The following is a 22,223-nucleotide window of genomic DNA, read 5'->3' as shown; positions in this document are numbered from 1 at the left end:
AGCTAAGCCGACTCCATCACAGGCTCCGAGAGTCAGGAACTTGTTCCAGATTTCCTACGTGGGTGTCAGTATCCCAGGTGCCTGGGCCATCACCCCACCCTCCCATATGCATTAGCAGGAAGCTGGATTTTAAGTTCAGAATAGCTGGGACTCACACCAGGTGCTATCACTCGGGATGTAGGCATCCAGAGTGGCAGCTTAACCCTCTGTGCTACAGTGCCTGCACTCCTGCCTTCACTTTTTCAAAGGTAAAATCTGCATTGCCTAACTCATTCAGTGGTAAGCCACTGCTCCATTATCTTTCAAGAAGATTGTAGAGTCTGCTCTAGTTGTTGAAAAATACCACCACAACAAAAGGTGCCTACATCTAAATGAATATCCTAAAAATGAAGCATTATTAATGTATTTGCGGCAATATAAGAGACACAAACTTACTGGATCTCTGGAGACAAAAACTGGTAGACAGACCAAAGGAGCCTTCATCTCATAAAAATGCAACCAGTTATTCACATCTTCATCAGAGTTCAGTGGGCAGGAAGAAAATTCTCCTGGCTACAATGAAAGATTATTACATAGGTAAATATACTGAATATTACTAAGAATTAAAAATGCATAAAGTATATAATTTCACTAAGTTGAATAATTTAAACCTTCTTATATCTTTGGCTATTTCTGGCATCCAGAAAATTGTATACCATGGTTTTGGAAAGGATAATCAATCAGTGTATAGAAACTACAATTTATCAATGAGTAAATGCAAGAATAAATCTATTACAATCTTTTACTTTTTATGCTATATAGCCTCTCAATTTTTCTGTGTGTATGTCCCCATTCTAGTTCCAAATCATTACTACAACCGATGATGAAAAAAAAAATTTTTTTTAAGATTTATTTATTTGAAAGACTAAGTTAGACAGAGAGAGAGAGAGAGAGAGAGAGAGATTGAGTTTCCATCTGCTGGTTCACTCTCCAAATGGCCACAACAGCCAGAGCTGGGCCAGGCCAAAGCCCAGGAGCCGGGAGCATCTTCCAGGTCTCCCATGTGAATGCAGGTGCCCAAGGACTTGGGCCATTTTCTGCTGCTTTCCCAGGCACATTAGGAGGGAGCTGGATCAGAAGTGGAGGAGCTGGGACTTAAACCAGCATCCATATAGGATGCCAGCACTGCAAGTTGTGGCTTTCCTGGCTTTGCCACAGAAACAGTCCCAATGATGAAATATTTTAAAAAGCAGGGCCAGGGGCCAGCGCTGTGGTGCAGTGGGATAACGCCCTGGCCTGAAGCGCCGGCATCCCATATGGGCGCCAGTTCAAAATCTGGCTGCTCCACTTCCAATACAGCTCTCTGCTATGGCCTGGGAAAGCAGTAGAAGGTGGCCCAAGTCCTTGGGCCCCTGCACCCACGTGGGAGACTTAGAAGAAGCTCCTGGCTCCTATCTTTGGATCGGCTCAGCTCTGGCCATTGTGGCCAATTGGGGGGTGAACCAGTGGATGCAGACCTCTCTTTCTCTCTCTATCTGCCTCTCCTCTCTCTGTGTAACTCTTTCAAATAAATAAATAAATCTTTAAAAAAAAAAAAAATCTGGGCCAGCACTGTGGCGGAGCGGGTTAAGCCGCCACCTGCAGTGCCAGCATCCCATACAGGCGCCGGTTTGAAACCTGGCTGCTCCACTTCTGATTCAGCTCTCTGCTATGGCCTGGCAAAGCAAAAGATTGTTCAAGTCCTTAGGCCCCTGAGCCCCCATGGGAGACCCGGAAGAAGCTCCTGGCTCCTGGCTTCAGATTGGCACAGCTCCAGACATTGCAGCCAATTGGGGAGTGAATCAGCAGATGGAAGATCTGTCTGTCTCTCTCTGCCTCTCTTTCTCTGTGTGACTCTTTCAAATAAATAAACAAATCTTAAACAAATTTTTTAAAAAGCAAGGCACTCAAAGTAGATAAAAGCATCAGACAGGATTCAATACTTAGTAACAAACTTAACCAGAGAGCCAAAAGATTTGTATGCTGAAAACTGTAAAACAATGGTGAAACAAATTAAAGACCCCAATATGTGGAGTGGTACCATGTTTTTAGAAATTAGACAAACAATATTGTTAAGATGGCAAAACTTACTCAAAGCAATCTAAAGAATTAATACTATCCTTATTGAAATTCCAAAGACTTCTTTTCAGAAACAGAAAAATCCATCTAAAATTAATTTGGGATTTTTATCCCAAAGATTTATTTATTTAAAAGGCAGAGTTACAGAGAGGGGGGCGACAGAGACAGATCTTCCACCTGAAGGGTCTCCCACAAAGGTGACAGGAGCCCATCTTTCGCTGCTTGCCCAGGTGCAGAGGCAAGGAATTGCATCTGAAGTGAAGCAGTGGGGACTTGAACTGGCACTCATATGGCTTACTAGCATTGCAGGCAGCCACTTAACCCACTGTACCACATTACCCCTGTCATTTGGAATCATAAGGGGCCCTGAATAGCCAAAACAATCTTGAAAAAGAAGATAGAAGTCTCACACTTCTTAACTGTAGAACTTTCTACAAAGGTATAGTAACCGAAGCTGTGCAGTATTAGCACAAAGATAGACATCCAGACCAATAAAATAGAATAGAAAGCTCAGAAATAAACACTTGCATATATGGCCAAGTGGTTTTAAACAACTGCCAACACCATTAACTGGGGAACAGATAGCTTTTCAACAAATGCTGCTGGGAAAACTGGATATACACATGCAAACAAATAAATCTGGGTCCTCACTTTATACCATTTACAAAAGTTAATCCTAAAAGGGTCAAAGACTTAAACATAAGAGCTGAAACTTTTAGAACATAAGGGAAAAGTTTCAATGACACTCGATTTGTTCATAATTTCTTGGATATTACACCCAAAACACAAGCAACACAAAATGATAAACTAATATATTAAAATTTAAAATTTTTGAGCATCAAAGGAGACTGTCAACAGAGTAACAAAGCAATCCAGGAAATGGGAGAAAATATTTACAAATTATATATATGGTTAAGTGATGATATTCAGATCATATAAAGAACTCCTAAAGCCCAACAACAACAAAAAAACTAAAGAGCCCATTTATAAAAGAGGCAAAGGAACTAAATGGGCATTTCTCTAAAGGGATATGTAAATGGCCAATGAGAAGGCAAAAAGATGTTCAACATCACTAATGATTAGAGAAGTACAAAATGAATCCAGAATGAAATACCACATCCCACCCAACAGAATGGCTATTATCAAAAAAGTGAGTAACAACAACTGTTGACAATGATGTGGAGAAACTGAAGCTCTCGTGCTTCGTGAGCACATGATGAGAATGTGATGAGATATGGCTGATGAGAATGGAAAATGGTGCAGCCATTTTAGAAATTTTAGAAAATGGCATGGCGGTTCCTCAAAAAATTAAACATAGAATAATCATATGATCCAGCAGTTCTATTCTAGTAAATACCAAAAATAACTTGAAGTATGGTCTTAAGGAAATATTTGTACACCCATGTACATAGCAAATAAATAAGTAGATACCACCTCATCTGCTGTACAACTACAAAACACTATAAGTTTTTTTGAAATTTAAGAGTGGTTTCTTCCATAGTATGTTTCCCAAGAAACAATTTCAAAAATTTTTGTGCCAAAATAAACATACCTTCTAATTCCATTTTCCATCAACTTTTGAAGTATCTTCATATTAATATGAAAGAACTCCAGATAAACTTTATCTCACAATATGATTTACAGGTTTTTTTTTTTTTTTTTTTTGGTCACTTACCTTTTAAAGTAATATAATAATAGTAAAAACATTTGTTTAGGGTGTCTTTAAAGGTAAAATATCCAACATATATTTAAAAATCCTAAGATCTTAAGAACATTCACACACACCCACACACACACACACCCCCATAAATGCATATGTGCATACATGGGTCCTTACCATAATGTGAGCCTTTACTTTTCCCTTCTGAATAATGAAAGTACCTCCCATTCCTACAGGCTTATCTCCATAATGTTTTTCCAGAGTCTGTCTCATGCAAGTCACAAAGTTAAGTGGTCCAGTTCTTCTTTTGGCTTTTACCTCAATGACCTACAGAGGATATAAAATGCCTACTGTTGGTTAAGCTGCAAAATTTTATGTAAACTACCAAAGTGAAACTACAATTTCATGCCACAAGCCAACATTCCCTTGTTTGCTTCAAGCACCCAGATCTGTGCTAAGGTGCCCCAGCCCCTTTCTTGTACGTCTTGATCCATCTGGTACAGACACACATACACATCAGTAATGTATAATCTACTCTGATAACAAGTGTGATTCATGTTTTCCTGCACTGGGAGAGTTCTAGCTAAGTCCCACACTGAAATCTAGAGAATGCTCCCTGGCTTAAAGGATGAAACTCAGGCAATGGGAGGGAGGGGGACGAGATTACTTTATCTTCTCTGCCACATTCCCCAAAGCAGTTGAAGTGGCTTCTGAGAGTCCTCACAGTGGCTAAAACAAAAATCATCTTTTTGTGGAAAAACAGGAAGAAAATAGGAAGTGAGGCATTAACTCCTTATTTTTGGTGCATTGGCTGGGAAACAAACCTGGGTCAACTGCTTGGAACCACCATTTCTATCTAGCACAATGTGTGATCGGCTGCATGGTTTACATAAGTAACTCACTCCTATTACCATTCAGTTGCCCAGAAAAAAATAAAGAATTATTCACTAAATATTACTCTTTTTTAAATTTTAAGATATTTGTTAAAGGCCAGTGTTGTGGCAAAGCAGGTTAAGCTCCTGCTTATGATGCTGGCATCCCATTATCAGGGCATCATTTCAAGTTCCAGCTGCTCTGGTTTCAATTTAGCTTCCTACGAAGGGGCCGCAGAGGAAGGGGAAGGTGGCCCAGATAGCTGAGCCTCTGCCACCCATGTGGGAAACCAGGATGGGGTTTCTAGCTTCTGGTTTCAGCCTGGCCCAGCCCTGGTTGTTGCAGCCATTTGGAATGTGAACCAGTGGATGGAAGCTCTCTCTGTTTCTCCCTCTACCTGTTGTTCTGTCTTTCAAATAAATAAATAAATAGATCTTAAAAAATTAAAATATTATGTTAGCCTTGGATTTTATTGTTTTAGAATTTGAAAATTCCGGCCGGCGCCACGGCTCAATAGGCTAATCCTCCATCTGTGGCGCCGGCACCCCGGGTTCTAGTCCCGGTCGGGGCGCTGGATTCTGTCTCAGTTGCTCCTCTTCCAGGCCAGCCCTCTGCTATGGCCCGGGAGTGCAGTGGAGGATGGCCCAAGTGCTTGGGCCCTGCACCCGCATGGGAGACCAGGAGAAGCATCTGGCTCCTGGCTTTGGATCAGTGCCTTGCGCCGACTGCAGCAGCCACTGGGGGGTGAACCAACGGAAAAAGGAAGACCTTTCCCTCTGTCTCTTTCTCTCACTGTCCACTCTGTCAAAAAAAAAAAAAAAAAAAAAATTGAAAATTCCATACTTGAGGTACTCATAAGTATGACTTGAAATATCTGTGGTGTTTTTATTATTATTATTATTATTATTATTAAATTTCCTATTTAACTGCACCCCATGGGAGACCAGGAGAAGTACCTGGCTCCTGCCTTCGGATCAGCGCGGTGCGCTGGCCGCGGCGGCCATTGGAGGGTGAACCAAAGGCAAAAGGAAGACCTTTCTCTCTGTCTCTCTCTCACTGTCCACTCTGCCTGTCAAAAAAAAAAAAATTTTTTTTTTCCTATTTAAGAGAGAAGAGACAGGTGGGGCTCTCATCTGTGAGTTCACTTCCCAAACTGCTACAACTGCAAGGGGCAGGGGTTGGGGGGAACTAAGAACCATAAACTCAATCCAGTTCTTCCTATGTGGAAAGCAAGAACTCAATCACTTGAGACATCACCACTGGCCCCGACAAGGTCAAAAATAGCAGGAAGCTCCAATCAGCAGCAGGATCCAGGAACCAAACTCAGGTACTCCAATGTGGTAAGCAGGCATCCTAACCAGTGGCCTAACCAGTAGGCCAAATGCCCACCTCTCTTTAATATTATTCTGGATCTCAGTTTTAAATAAAACTTTCACTCTGCTTGTATTCTCTTATGAATCTTTTATACTTGAGTTAAAAAGCTCTAATTTTTTCTTAGCAAAAGCATATTTATGGTAATAACAGTTAAAATTTTTAGCTACCTGAGAACATTTAAACAATAGTCTTTTTATTTAAAATCACCTTGCCAGGTTTGCCCTCACTGGCAAAAAGATTAGCCAGTAATGCACACCCAAAATCATGATACTTCTCACTGTATTTCTGTAGTAGGCACCCTCCATCTGCAGGGTTAATACAAGCAAAGTAACTTCCATTCACACCAGGTCCGTGTTCACTTTCTGTTTGAATAATTGGCATAAACTGAAAATAAAATAAGATAATTAGTCGATCTTAGTATCTTTATGCAGAGAATATTTTGAATATAACAAAATATTTTATCCTAGATTTAAGATATTTTATTTCAAGTTCTAGTAAGAAGACATGAAATATGAAATAATGTTATATACAAACAACTAGAAAAACATGTTACAAAATGCCTACAATATTCTTAAAGTGTTTCTATAACATTATAATATTTGCTTTGAAATATCTAATTTTACATTTTAAACTTTTTTTCCCCTCTTGAACTCTTGGCAAATTATATTACTGTTTCTGCAAAACAACTGTACCACTACTGACTAATGGTCACATCTGAAGAGGTTGTGAGAGAACAGGTCATTCACTCCGCATGTCATATACAACAGCACTACCATTTAGTATATATGGCACATCGCAATCTGTACGTTACTATATACAAATATAAAAATCTCACCGTTTCTTTGCATCTCATGAATGGAAGAGTGAATAACCTGTTAAGTCTGCCCCCTCCCACAACTAAATAGTAGTATATGTGCCATACACTAGTAACAACCATACACTTTTGTAATAACCATCATATTTCTCTGATAATTTCTTATTTTCTCTGCAATAGGGAGTTGACTATGTCAGTTAATATTCCATCTCACCTCTGATCCAAAGGTACTTTAGAACCAAAGGCAAAGATTTATAAAGAAGCAAGGAATCCCTAGGATATAAAAGGATAAAAATCTTTCATAATTCAGGACCTTCAGAATACCCTAAAACCTTTGATGAATCTAAGACTTTACCTAGACCCTCAAGAGAATCTGAGACTAGAGTTCCATGCATGCTCCATTTCCGTTGGACCAACTGGAGCAAATGCTGCAGCCCAAATCTGTATTACATAGTATCAAATCTGTGCAGAGAGATAGGACATCAGACACAATCCGCAAGGAAAGTAGTCTTTTTGATAAGCCATTAAAAGGAGAAAGACAAACCAAATTTCAAACCAATAAAATTAAATACAACAATTATATATATACTGACCTCAGAATTGAACCCAAGAGTCTGAAGTGGGCCTGCACCCGCCCCAAGAATAAATGCTCCAGGCAGTTTGATTTCTTTTGCAATCTTATTCAGATCATAAACCTAAGAAGTGGGAAAAGCATTTAAATTAGAACTTATACAAATTCCATATTTTATTACCGAGTTCATTAGCACTTCCTTCCCACATTGATCAATGGCTCTTCTAATTCCAAATAGAGGAATCAGTCTATTTTCTATAATCTTCATGTGAATATGAAGAATAAAAGCACACTTACTTTTTTTCTGTTTACAAGAGGCATTAAGTAAGGCACACCTCCTACTTCTGCAATTCTAGTTTTCCCACAGATGCCTAAAAAAACACAAGCCATCTTAGAAATGAGCAAACATCCAACTAAAGTATAAAATGCCAGGAGATGCTAATTTAATTTATTACAAGTATGTAACTTCTTCATTTGCAAGGGGTTGAAAGATGTAAGAAGCTAGTTCTCCTGTCCTGTATTAACTACCTGTTTCTCTGCTATTATGATGGCCAAGTATGACTTGACATAATTGGTAGCCTAAAGGCAACTGAAAGTTGATGGGCTAGAAATGAGGCCAAAGTATAGATTGGATGAGTTTTCTAGAATTAGTCTATAATGTCTTATTTCTCTGAAATGTGTGCTGAGGATTTTTTTTGTTAAAATTATTTTTATTTCAAATATTTTGCTCTGGTAGAATTTAAGTTCTTTGGATCTCTTCTGGGAAATCCTCCTTTTGTTTATTTGGGAATAAAGTTGTTTATTCCCAAAGTTGTTTATAAAAATGACAAGTAATTAGAGATAACTTTAGATGCTAGGGACTTTCTACTTACATTTTTAATTACCAACACAGGTACAGCCAGACACAATTTGGAAGAAGGCATATTTAAAATAAATTGTTTTTGTCAGTTTAACATATTATACTGAAAAGTAGAGAAAGTTGCTCTATTTCTTCAATTATATACAAATGCATAAAATTCTCTTTAAATTTTTACTTACTTATTTATTTGAGAGGCAGAGGCAGAGGGAACAAGAAATACCTCCCATCAAGGTTCAATCCCTCACAAGCTAGCAACAGCTGGAGCTCGACCATGCCAAAGCTGGGAGCTGGGGACTCAATGTGGAACTCCCACATAGGTGGCGAAGACCTAAGGACTTGAGCTGCCACCTGATGCCTCCCAGGGAGTGTGTTCACAGGACGCTGGACTTGGGAGTAAGCAGTGACTCAAAATCAGGTACTCCAAGGTGGGATGCAGGCATCCCAAGCAGCATCTCAACTGCTAGGCCAAAAGCCCACCCCAAAGTATAAAATTCTTATAGGTTCCATTTGTAATGGGAGACGTTGGAAATGTTTTCCAGGGAATCAGCGAAATGACTCATGGACAAGACTTTTTCTTATAAGTGACAGTGATGCTAAAGTTTAGAGAAGCGATTAGGAGGCTCTTTTAGTACTCAGGGGGAAAGATAAGCAATAGTTGACAATAATGACTGTAGACACAGAGGAGAGATTTTTAAAAGGACAAGAAAGGATAGGCAACTATAGTGTGACAATGAATTAGATTTTAGGCATGTTAATCTCAAATTGCCCTTAGGATGTATAAATGGAGAAGTTCTACAGGCTGCTAGAAATATCTACAGATAAGAAAAAGAGATCTAGGTAAGATGTACAGATTTCAAATTTGTTGTATACTGGGAGTAATAAAACCACAAGAACAGATGGAAATACTCAGAGAAAGTATACAAAATAGGAAATGGCTGGGCTGGTGTTGTGGCGCAGTGGGTTAAGCCATGGCTTATGATGCTGGTTCAAGCCTTGGATGCTACACTTCTTTTTATTTTATTTTATTTTTTTAAAGATTTATTCATTGATTTGAAAGGCAGAGTTACTGAGAGTGAAAGGAGGAGACAGAGCTTCCATCTGCTGGCTCACTCCCCAAATGGCCGCAACAGCCATGGCTGGGCCAGGCCAGGCCAAAGCCAGGAGCCAGGAGCTTCTTCCAGGTCTCCCACGAGGGTGCAGGGGCCCAAGCACTTGGGCCATCCTCTGCTGCTTTCCCAGGCACATTAGTCGGGAGCTGGATCGGAAGTGGAGCAGCTGGGACTGGAACTGGTTCCCATATGGGATGCCAGTGTTGCAGTCAGTGGTTTAACTCACTGCATCACAATGCCGGCCCCCTGCTCTACTTCTTATCTAGCTCCTTAATAATGCGCCTAGGGAAGTAGCAGAAGATGGCCCAAGTACTTGGGACCCTGTCACCTACATGAGATTCCTAGATAGAACTCCGGGTTCCTGGCTTCAGCCTAGCCCAGCCCAGGTCATTGCAGCCAGTTAGGGAGTGAACTAATGGATGGAAGATTTCTTTCTCTGTCGTTCTGTCTCTATCAGTCTGCCTTTCAAGTATAGAAAATCATAAATCTTATTTAACAAAATAAGAAGCAACTGAGGAAAGAATTCTGGACAATATCAATGTGTAAGAGCCTGCCAAGGGGCTGGTGCCATGGTGCAGCGGGTTAAAGCCCTGGCCTGCAGCGCCGGCATCCCATGTGGGCGCAAGTTCGAGTTCTAGCTGCTCCACTTCTGATCCAGCTCTCTGCTATGGCCTGGGAAAGCAGTAGAAGATGGCCCAAGTCTTTGTGCCCCTGCACACACGTGGGAGACCCAGAAAAAGCTCCTGACTTCAGATCAGCTCAGCTCTGGCTGTTGTGGTCATATGGGGAATGAACAGCGAATGGAAGACCTCTCTTGTTTTTTTTTCTCTCTCTCTCTGGCTCTACCTCTCTCTGTAACTCTGTCTTTCAAATAAATAAGATAAATCTTAAAAAAAGAGCCTGCCAAAACACAAAGCAGCCAGTAAAGGCACCAACCCAGAAGAGGCAAAGAACCAAGGAGAGAGCAGAGAGCACTAAGGGGAGAATGCCCAGCAGCAATGAGCCAGCAGCATGATCTACATAGATTATACCAAGGTCATTAGTGACCTAGTGAGACCAGTTCATGTAGACAGTGTTTAACTATGTTATGAAAGATCAAACATATACATATACATACATGCATATCTTATATCTAATGCAAATACATACCTATCTAGCTTTCAGTATTGCAATTTAAAAGACTCAAATTATTGACCAGAAATTTTTTAAAAAGATTACCCTTTGCAGTACAGAATTAAGATTAACCATTTTATATTCTTTTTTGTACTCTTCATGTTCTCTGACTTATTTTATTTCAGTCAACTGATTAGCAGGGAGAACATATAACTCTCATATTTGGAAGAAACACAGCTATAAAAGGCATATAGTGAGTAAAGGTTAGACTTTGTAAGCAGAGAGACCTGCATTTGAATCCTGACTATGATTCACACTGAGCTTACTCATCCTCTCACCACTTCAGTTTCTCATCTATGAAGCCTGGAGCGAGTTCTTTCCTTGCAGTGTAACTGTAAAGGTATCTAGCACACTGCCTAAATATGTTAATCAATATTAATTCCCCTTCCTTGTCACTTCAAACAGTGGGTGATTATCTGGTAAATCTGTTGAAGAGTTATTAATATTTAATATATGAATCAAATGTAAATCTTTTAAGATACCTCCTTGGCTTGAAATAAATAATTAAAAACAGAAAAATAAAAGTAATTTTCCTTGTCACTTGAGCAATTAAAAATAAAATTTATCAAAGATTGCAGCTTATTAAAGTGAATGTTACAAAAGTCCATACAACACAAACTTTTGCCACAAGGATATAAAATGAAATTTGACTACTTTCAGAAAACATTGAGCACAATTTAGCCTAAAATTAGGACAATATCTTTTATTTACAGATAAAATAATTCTCGTTTCAGAAAAAGATCATGAGTCAAAATCAAAAGCAAATTGCAGAAACTGCTTACCTTTCACTGGAAAGGCAAATGGCTCCTTAGTCATATCAGGGCAATCAACTACAGAGACCTGGACATCAGCGAAGTTATCTTTTAGCCCCTTCTGCATAACTAATAAAGACAAGAAAAGGATTGTGTAACAGTACATAAAACTATGCCACTGCATATCAAATGTTCCTCAATTTTTCTGCATCACATTCCTAACCCAGATGTGTACTAAAACAGAGGGGGAGGGGCCAGCACTATGGCACAGTGGGGTTAACGCCCTGGCCTGAAGCGCCGGCATCCCATATGGGCACTGATTCTAGTCCCAGCTGCTCCTCTTCCAATCCAGCTCTCTGCTATGGCCTGAGAAGGCAGTAGAAGATGGCCCAGGTCCTTGGGCCCCTGCACCCGCGTGGGAGACCCGGAACAAGCTCCTGGCTCCTGGTTTCGGATCCGCGCAGCTCCAGCAGTTGCAGCCATCTGGGGAATGAACCATCAGATGGAAGACCTCTCTCACTCTCTGCCTCTCCTCTCTCTGTGTAACTGACTTTCAAATAAATAAATAAATCTTAAAAAAAAAAAAAAAAAAAAAACCACAGAGGGGAAATGGGCCTATTATTGAGTAGGATTAGATAATTGACATAGCAAGCATAGTAATATAGACTAAGACACATAAGTATCTTATCTACAGTGCTTATAAACTATTGAAGGCTAACACATTGTCCTTACTCAGGTGAGAACTACCTTTTTTTTTTTTTTTTTTGACAGGCAGAGTGGACAGTGAGAGAGACAGACAGAGAGAAAGGTCTTCCTTTGCCGTTGGTTCACCCTCCAATGGCTGCCGCGGCCGGCCGGCGTGCTGCGGCCAGTGCACCGCGCTGATCCGATGGCAGGAACCAGGTGCTTCTCCTGGTCTCCCATGCAGGTGCAGGGCCCAAGCACTTGGGCCATCCTCCACTGCACTCCCGGGCCACGGCAGAGAGCTGGCCTGGAAGAGGAACTACCTTCATTTTTAAAGAGAGGATTCCAAAACCTGCAGGAAAGTAACATTTAAACTCAGCAACTGGGGCTGGCATTTAGCCTAGCACCTAAGACACTACTTGGGACCCTTTGGGGTGTCGTCTGCATCCTATTCTGGATTGCCTGGGTTCCAGTCTGGGCTCCACCCCCAATTCCAGCTTCCTGCTAATGCCACCTACATGGGAGACCTGGCTTGAGCTCGTCTCCTGCGTTCTATGTGGTCCAGTCCTAACTGTTACAAGAATTTGGAGAGTGAATCAGTGGAATGGAAAAATCTCTGCTGTACTTTCTCTGTCTCCCTGCCTTCCAAATAAAATTTTTAAAAATACTTTTATTTATTTGAAAGGCAGAGAGAGAGAGAGAAAGGATAGAGAACTTCCGGGCCAGGGACAGGCCAAAGCCAGGAACTTCATGGAGGTTTCCCACATGGGTGCTTTCCAGGCATATTAGCAGGAAGCTGGATCAGAAGTGAAGGAGCCAGGAATCAAAGCAGCACCCGTAAGGGATGCTGGCATCGCAGGCGGCAGCTAAACTGCTAGGACACCACCCCAGCTCCCCCAAATAAATCTTTCAAATGTTCAAAAGTAAACAATCACATGCAAACATTTCAATGAAGATTACAAAATGTGGAGCAAAAGAATCCAGACACAAAGAATACAGACTACATAGGACTTCACTTTCTATATTTCAGAAACAGACAACTAATTGAAGATGACAGAAATCAGAATAGTGTTAGCTCTCAGGGTAGAGACACTGATGGGGAAGGTTAAACTTCTGGTACATTGAAAATGATCTGGATGGTAATTACATGGGTGTTAACACATGTTAACATTCAACAAGCTGTATAAAAGTTAGTGTACTTTACCGTAGATGTTATACCACAATAAAGATGCAAAAAAAGCATTTTATATCTGTTGCAAAGATATACACCTAAAAGCAATGTAAGTTTAAGGGTCAAAAGTTCTTACAAAAAAATTCTGATAGTAGTGTCAACCATTAATTTAACTTTTTAGAATCAGACCATTTAAAGACATGAAGTCTTTCTAAATCTTGCCATGGAAGAACAGGAATCAAAGTGATTGGAAAAAATTCTCCTGCCTGGACTAATGACTGTAGACTTAAGAATTTATAAACTAAGGTTCAGCAAGCAAAAACATAGCAAAACCTATTTTTTTTTTTTACCAACTATAAAGGGACCAGGTTCTTACTATAAAATTTTATATAAGAATTAAAAATAAATTTTAAAAAACTTAGACTCCATTTCTGTTTTGTACTGAATATATCCTGTATATAAGGAAGGAAAATATCAATGGAAACACATAAAGATAGGTTTTAAAAGGACACTCATCTTAAATAAAATTAAAAAGAAAAAAACAAAAAAAAAAGGGCACTCAAAAGGGAAGATGCTTGGCTGTCCTATCACATCAGAAACACTAACAGAAAAGACATATAGACCAAAGGATACGGGCAATACAGACTGTTCACCAACTACTATCAAATTAGGGAAAGAAAAACAAAACCAAAATCAGAAAGGTCATCAAGAGGAAAACCACAACAAAGCCAAAAATGAGTATACCTCAACTTCAATCTTATTAGGATATAATTACTAGGATACCACACTTTGAGAAATAAGGGAAGATTTTATATTTATCATCAAACAGAACACATTTTTGAAAAGTGAATTGGTACTATTCTGACTCATTTGATATTTTTCTTTTCCTTTTCTCATCTATCTTCCTCCTAATTTATCGCAGGAAGTTCACTAGCAGTCTTTGAAGTCAGAAGATGGGAAAAGGTAGCATGTTGGGAACATAATTAATATACCAGTAGGTTCTATATTTAAAGAATATTGTTCTGGCTCTCTCTCTAACTCTGCCTGTCCAAAAAAAATAAAGAATATTGTAAGTGGTGAAGTTAATAAAGCAAAGTTGGGCAGCACTTTGGGTATCACACATACTTAAATCTTGGATTACTTTAGTCATTTTCATCCTATGCAATTGGTATCACCAAGAAGATCCTACAAAAGGGAAGCTCGTTTTTTTTTTTTTTTTTTTTTTGGAAGGACAGAGTTTTGCACTTTCTCAATAAAAATAGTGTGAATCAGATGCTGAAACAAAAAATTCTGTAGCAAATTATCATTTCAATAAGTAACCTATACATTTAGATAAGTAATAAGATACAGATTTATCTTAGTTTCTTTTAAATCTTTTTTCTTCTTGGAATAATTTCTAAAAGTCTAAATTGAAAGTTGTTTTTACCTCCAGCAAGCTCCTCTAGGCTTGGCACATGAAAAGGACACTCAGCACAGGCCATTTTCCGTCTTATGGTATGAGGTTGTACAGATAAAGCTGCTGTTGGCTAATTATCACAGGAGTTCACAGTGCACCACGCATGAACGGCTGCTGCTCTGGAAATGAACATGAAGAGTTCCATTATATAAACAGGGCTAAAGGGCGTGCAGATTTGTAGCTGCAAGGGAGGGCAACCCAGCCTGTAGCTTTGAATATTCCAAGCAAGAAATGGGCAAGTGATCTCATCTATTACTGACAAGGGGAACCAGCAAACTTGGAAGGCACACACATGGCTTCTCAGCCTTTTGGCTAAGATCAAGTGTAGCCTAGAAGGCACACATGAGTAATTTTCTTTAGTCATTTATCTGGATTGAATGAGCAGTTTTCTAATGGTTGGTCTAAGGAACATAGGTTTTGAAATAAAATCTTATTAAGGCTTATGAATAAGTATATAAATGATTGTAGATAGAACCACAGAATAGGTAGAATGGATTTTATAGGATTCTATACTGTTATATGTTTAACACGTATCTGATACACATATGAAACATATATAACAGTACACGAATCACCATTTATATAATGTTTTCTTTTTTCTATTCCTTTATATTTGAAATTTAAGCTGAAAATTAAACAAGTTTCTTAGACTATCACTTTTACAAAAGAAAATGTTACTAATAAGAGTGGAAACTTCTACAGTATGATCAGCTCCTGAAATTGGAATTTTTACTTTCATTTACAAAGGAATGTATTTTCTTAGTAAGCAATTTTAAATTTCAATTATTCTGATAATCTAACAAATTACACTTTAATTTTTTAAGGTATATGCTAAGTATATTTCACAATAGGTCCACATACAGAGATTAGCGTCCTACCTCAAGTGTTCAGGCGAGGAGGTGTGCGAGCAGAGGAAGCAAGTAAAATGAAGGCAGAAAATAAATCAAGTGGGTGGGGAATCCTACTCCAGGCCAATCACAACAAAGAATATGGACGAAAACTCTTAAGGTCTTCTGTTTCTAAGGGCACTGTTGAAATCTTCATTAAAACTGTTAATAGAACATCTCACTAATCTGAATAGTCTCTGGTTTCAATATGCTTACTTAGCAAGCGAAAAGGGTCCCTGGGAATCACTTGAAATGTTTTTCCAAAAAGTCTTTTAAACTTTTTCCCAAGATTCCAATTTCTTAGAAACTGGATTTCTAGTTTTGTTGATACTTTCAAACCACATATCCTTTGCATCCATGTTACTGCATACATTTATGGCTTAATGGTTACTTTAGTACTTGATCAAATACTTTTATTATCCTTTAATTATAAGTAATTGCTGTTAATGGGCCTCATGCTACACGATCCTACTGCAATTATCTTAAGCATTTTTTTAATTGAATAATCTATAATGGTTTAGGAATGAGACATTTTAACTTTTTTCTGAAATAATTTCAGGCAGATATTATATACAAATAATTCTTTTGTACTCTTCACCCAGATTTCCCAAATTTTAACATTTTATCACATTCGTTATCAGGCAACCAGCAAGTACCTGAATATGTCAAAATCTGCACAATGAGTATATTCATTTATGATGAGGATAATAAAAGCACTTTAGGAATTGCTACTTGGAATAGGAGTGACTATTATATTTAAAATTTAAATATAATCTCAGTTTTATACCCCTTACTTTCACTAAAAGAAGTTCAGCTTTTTTGTTTGCTTAATTCTCATACAAAACAGAAACAAAGTCCAATCCTGTGAGGCTATAGCCTGAATAACTGGTTTACAAATGTAGAACTTCAGGCAGCCAAACAGCACAGAGGGCAGTGCAGCAGAATGTGGCGGTGTGCCCATGTGAGCGGGGAACTCGTGGGCTGGAAGCTGCAGTGACCACAGAAAGGAGTCAGAAAGGTTTTCATAACAACCCAGATGGGCTCCAGGAAGAAAGGCTTGGACCAGATGGAAGCAAACAACATTTACTCTCCTGATTAAGGAGGGGAGGCAAGGCCCCAGAAACAGGGTCTAGAGAAGGAATGGATAGAAATACTGGGGCATTTGACCTGGTGGTTAGGATACTGTGGCCTGCTCCTGACTGCAGCTGTCTGCCAATGCAGGCCCCAGAGTCAGTGGGGATGGCTCAAGTAATTCGGTTCCTGCTATCCTTGGAGAAGCCCTAGACTAAGTTCTCGGATTCAGGCTTCACTGAGGACCAGGCCAAGGTAGGTGCATGGGAGGAGTGACCCAGAGGATGGCAGCTTCTTCTGCCTTTCTCTCTCTCTGCCTTTCAAATAGAAAGATGGAGAGAAAATAAAAACAGGTGAGTTTGCTTTGTGCAGTGTTTCCACTGTTCTAGTAAGAACAAAATACATAGGTTTGTTCGAGCTATGAAATATGATCCATGAAATTTCTGTGTTTCTGCAGATGGGTTAAATGTTCTTATATTTGTATTTAAAACTGGAATTGCACAATATTAGCAATAATGGAAAAATTCATGCTAATAATTTTTACTTAAAATGATGTTAAATAGAAAATTTTAAACATCATGACAAGAGTGGTAACACAGAAAATTTGTTTCAGTACTTTTAACAGCACTTTTTCCTTTATTTTTGAAAAAGGGACCCTACATTTCTGTGGGGAGCAATCCGGACTAGACTAAGTTGCTCGAATTAGGACTTATTCTATGCATCTGCTCTCCCACAATATGGCGCTGGGAGAGAAGTAAACAGCTTCCGCACAGCTGCCTCCAGTTCAACCAATTGACTGTAGGACTTGCTCCTGATTGGAGAGCAGCTTACTCAGCCGAGTTGGGATTGGCGGAGGAGGACTATAAAGGAGGAGAGAGACGGCATGCACCAGGAACATCTATGGGGAACATCTAGCTGAAGGAACACCTGTGCAGCCCCCGAGAAGAGCCGGCCGGCGGTGTGCCGCTCCCCTGCGGAAGTGGGGAATGCGGCCAGGGGGAACTGCCCTTCCACGGAGGTGGAAGGGATAGTAGCCAACCCGGGAAGAACCAGCAGCAAACCCGGGGAGGGCCGAGCAGACGAAAGAACAGCGCAGGGTCCTGTGTTGCTCCTCCACGAAGAGGGGGAGCGACATAATGGTGCCGTGACTCGGATAGGAAACCTGACTCGGATAGGAAACCTAGGACGGATAGGAAACTTAGGATGGACAGAAACCTAGGAGGGAAGAAACGGGAAGAAACGGGAAGAAATGGGAAATTACCGGAGAGAGAGACTAGTAAATAGCCTACGGAAAAGCCGGACGAAAGAGGTGCCAGAAGAAGCTGTTGAAAGCCTAGGCATAGACTCAGATACGGACTACGGGGGGAAGCTGGGAGAAATCTCCAAGGTCGAAAGCGAAAGTTAGAACAAACAGACTCGGATGCGGACTGTGGGGAGAGGCCAGGAGAAATGAGGGAGGAATATTGTTGGAAGAAAACTTAGGGAAACATACCGGGTAGAGAAAAGTGTTAGGGAAATTGAAGCCGCGGGGGGCAGGCCAAGGCTGAAACGAAAGCCACTTTGGGATTCTCAAGTTAGCCCGGGAATAGGGGGCGAAAAGTTAAAACCAGAAGCGGAAACGTGAGCCTGGTTGGGATCCGTCTGATTAGCCCGGGGAGCAAAGGACTGGAAGCCAAACCGTGGGGCGGAGACGTGAGCTGGGTTGAATTCGCCAGGCTAGCCCGGGGAACTTAGATTGAATGATAGTGGCGGACACGTAAGCTACGCTGTGTGACTCGCGGAAGCCGCCGCGTGCAGAGAGAGCACGGGGCGTGAATAGATAGGGAACGCGGGGCTGGCGCGAGGCCGTGGTTCAGACGCGAAAGGGTTAAGTGCGAGACCGCGGAGTGTGCGCGCAAAGCCGAGCCGCGCAGAGGAGAGAGGCGCGGGCTGAAGCGGCGCAGAGCCGGGAACCCGCCGGCGGGGCGAGGTGCCGGAAAGCTGCGGGGATAAGAGAAACAGAAGTTTAGAAGTAAAAGAGAAATAGGAATGTTGGCAGACAGAAGTAAAATGGGAGAAATAGAAATGCCCGGAGATAGAGAAATAGAGAAAAATAAGGCCTCCCCTCAACATGCCAATTAGAAGGCTTGGATTCGGTCTGCCCGATTAGTGAGGCGATGAGCACCTGGGCGGCTAGCCGCAGGTCACCGAAGACAGGCACGAATTAACATCAGTAAAGCTTCCCCACAATGCAACAATTAGGAGGCTTGGATTCGGTCTGCCTGATTTAAGGCGGTAAGCGCCAGCAAAGCTCGACCAGAGTATGAGCTGCAGGTCACCGAAGATAGGCACAAACCAACACTAATAAGTCTCCCCCACAAAAAGGCAGTGAGAAGGCTTGGATTCGGTTTGCCTGATAGGTTTTGTAAGCCCCTGCGGGCAGAGCAGAGCATGCGCTGCAGGGCACCGAACACGGGCGTGCATCAGCGCCTAAAAACCTCCTCACAATGGCGAAGAGAGGACCCGGATTCGGTTTTCCTGATTGATAGGACTTGTAAGAGCCTGTGGCAACTCTAGCAAGTACAGCAGAGTGTGTGCTGCGGGACACCGAGGACAGGCGCGTATCAACGCCAAAAAATAAAAAGAAAGGGGGATCTGTGGGGAGCAATCCGGACTAGACTAAGTTGCTCGAATTAGGACTTATTCTATGCATCTGCTCTCCCACAATATGGCGCTGGGAGAGAAGTAAACAGCTTCCGCACAGCTGCCTCCAGTTCAACCAATTGACTGTAGGACTTGCTCCTGATTGGAGAGCAGCTTACTCAGCCGAGTTGGGATTGGCGGAGGAGGACTATAAAGGAGGAGAGAGACGGCATGCACCAGGAACATCTATGGGGAACATCTAGCTGAAGGAACACCTGTGCAGCCCCCGAGAAGAGCCGGCCGGCGGTGTGCCGCTCCCCTGCGGAAGTGGGGAATGCGGCCAGGGGGAACTGCCCTTCCACGGAGGTGGAAGGGATAGTAGCCAACCCGGGAAGAACCAGCAGCAAACCCGGGGAGGGCCGAGCAGACGAAAGAACAGCGCAGGGTCCTGTGTTGCTCCTCCACGAAGAGGGGGAGCGACACATTTCCATTGTGTACTGAGCCTCACAAATTACATAGCCAGGCCTGCCTCTGAATATGGCCGAGAGTCAGGCATGGGATACTTGTTCTAGAGCTTACAGCAATTGCATATTCCTGTGGGATCAAAGGCAGTAGGCTGCCTACAGCATCACACTTTTCTTTTTTTTTTAAGTTTATTTTTTACTTATTTGAAAGGCAGAGTACTGGAGAGAGATATCTTCCATCCACTGGTTTACTTCCCAAATGGCCACAAAGGCCCAGGTTAGGCTAGGCCTAAGCCAGGAGCTTCTTCTGGGTCTCCCACATTGGCAAAGGGGCCCAAGGACTTGGACCATCTTCTGCTTCTCAGAAGCATTAACAGGGAGCTGGATCGGAAGTGGAGCAACCAGGACAGCAACCTGCACCCATATGGGATGCCTGCGTTGCAGGTGGTGGCTTAACCCATTATGCCACAGTGCCAGCCCCAGCCTGAGACTTTTGATCCCAGGAATCGTTTCCCATTTGGAGCAAGGAGATTCGATTACTTTCATGGCTGATATTAGATGGCTTTATTGATTTATCATATGATATAAAGATCTGAAAACTGAAAAAAATCAAACCAATTCATTCTGTTTTTTTAAACTATTTTTTTGGGTAAAAATCCACCAAAAACTAAACTAGCTTAGACCTGTTTATATGAGCGTACATTGTGACGCAGCAAGGTTAAGCCCCAACACTAAGGAAGCCAGACCTGGATGGAGCTCCTGGCTTTGACCTGGCCTAGCCTCAGCTTTCGGGGCCACTAGGAAGTGAACTAGTGGCTAGAAAACCTGTTTTTATGCGTTTCAAACATTTTTTTCACTTCCATTTATTTGTAAGAGGCAATGGTTTCACTGATTTTTAAGATTTAACTTGATGTTATAGAATTACACACAACTCATGCAAAATTTTACACACTATTTCAGGGTATTAAAAAACCTTCTAACATCCACATTAGACTTCACAATTAAAAACTGTTGAGGGGCTGGCATTGTAGCACAGCAGGTAAAGCCACCACCTGCAGACGCCTGAATCCCATATGGGTCTGGTATGGCTGGTTCACAAGCCAGCTGCTCCAGTTCCAATCCAGCTCCCTGCTAATGGCCTGGGAAAAGCTGGGGACGAAGGCCCAAAATCTGTGGCCCCAGCCATCCTAGCGGGAATCCAGCAAGAAGCTCCTGGCCTCAGCCAGGCCCAGCCTTGGCTGTTACCACTATCTGGTGAACAAGCAGATGGAAGTCTCTGTCTCTTCCCCTCTCTGTAACTCTGACTCTATAAATAAATATATAAATAAATCTTTTGTAAAAAGGATTAATTTTATATTTATTTGAAAGGTAGAGTTAGAGAGAGAGGAGAGACAGAGCAAGAGAGAGATCTTCCATCCCCAAATGGCTGCAACAGCAGGGTCTGGACCAGGCCAAAGCAAGGTGTCCAGAGATTCTTGCAGGTATCCCACAGGAGTGTAGGGGCCAAGAACTTGGGCCATCCTCCACTGCTTTCTTTCCCAGGCGCATTAACAGAAAGCTGGATTGGAAGTGGAGCACAACCCAGTCTCCAACTGGTGCACCCATATGGGATGCCTGCATCACAGGTGGAGGCTTAACCTGCTGTACCCCAAAGTCAGCCCCATAAATAAATCTTAAAAAAAACAAAAAAAAAAAAACAAAAAAAAAAAACGTTGAGACATGGTAACTTATTTCACACCAGAAACTTCGTTGGCATTCTCAACCCATCTAATATGCCAGGAAAGGGGATATTGTTAATCATACTGATAGACAACTCAAAGCAGACCTAATCATCATAGTTTCACAAATAACACAGGATAAGAATCTCTCATCTTTTCCCACTCAGTCCAGTGCTCTTTCCAGCTGCCACAACAGAAGGTCTATCTATCAGGGGTTAGACTAGAAGAAAAGGAGTCACTGAGTTTCCCTCCTGGAAAGAAGATGCGTGGGAACCCAGCAGTTCAGAGCAGCTCATCTTCAAGACTAAGACCTGGGTAATTAGCCCTGGCCATTAAGTCGCAAACGACCCCGAGTTACCTCTCTGGCCCCAACTGCTCTATCCGTAAAATGGAGCGATAGCATCTGCTCCACCAGCTCTGTAGTGTTTCGCACACTACAGCTCAAAGACGGAAACAACGTGAGCCCTTGACAAAGGCAACATAGATGCAAAGAAAGACTAAAATCCTCAGTGAAGAGATTAAGGGCGCTGAAGGCAGGAATGCACGGGCTTCTCTGCTGTTGGCTTCTGGTTCCCCAGGGCGAACTGTGCGTCCTTAGCAGAGCGGAAGCCTTCTAGGAACCCGACGTGAAAGAGGAACGCGAACAGTGGCTGGCTGCTGCGGACACCAACACTTCTCGCTGGCTTCCCTCCCCTCCTGCTTCGGGAGCTCCGGGGGCTGCAGCAACTCTTAACTTTCCACCGGCTGCACGTGAGAGCCCCCAACCAATTTTAACAAATAAAAAGACTCAATGCCATTCAGGTCTGCTTCCTTAAAAATTAAAAGCTTACTCTTGGGGCAGGTGTTGTGGTCAGGTGGGTAAAGCTGC

General features: G+C 41.7%; 1 protein-coding gene across 11 annotated transcripts in view; it reads right to left on the bottom strand.

Moving 5' to 3' along the window:
* C1H11orf54 (chromosome 1 C11orf54 homolog) overlaps window positions 1-22,223 on the bottom strand; it is a 28,158-nt gene that overhangs the window by 5,181 nt on the left and 754 nt on the right. For 2 of the 11 annotated variants that reach the window (XM_008262675.4, XM_008262688.4), the window contains exons 2-8: window positions 14,564-14,712; window positions 11,313-11,411; window positions 7,687-7,760; window positions 7,412-7,513; window positions 6,212-6,388; window positions 3,935-4,084; window positions 436-552 (exon numbers count right to left, since the gene is read on the bottom strand). In XM_008262675.4, coding sequence (XP_008260897.1) covers window positions 436-552; window positions 3,935-4,084; window positions 6,212-6,388; window positions 7,412-7,513; window positions 7,687-7,760; window positions 11,313-11,411; window positions 14,564-14,618 — 774 coding nt within the window. In that variant the 5' untranslated portion in view covers window positions 14,619-14,712. Of the gene's footprint in view, window positions 1-435; window positions 553-3,934; window positions 4,085-6,211; window positions 6,389-7,411; window positions 7,514-7,686; window positions 7,761-11,312; window positions 11,412-14,563; window positions 14,713-15,471; window positions 15,736-22,223 lie in introns of those variants that run through there. The other 9 variants (XM_051850094.2, XM_070076779.1, XM_070076782.1 and 6 more) reach the window with 7 other exon arrangements.

This window comes from Oryctolagus cuniculus, chromosome 1, assembly GCF_964237555.1.
Source record: "Oryctolagus cuniculus chromosome 1, mOryCun1.1, whole genome shotgun sequence".
NCBI classification, from domain to species: domain Eukaryota; kingdom Metazoa; phylum Chordata; class Mammalia; order Lagomorpha; family Leporidae; genus Oryctolagus; species Oryctolagus cuniculus.
The sequence above is the reverse complement of the archived record's forward strand: the minus strand, read 5'-3'. Positions and strand labels throughout refer to the sequence as shown.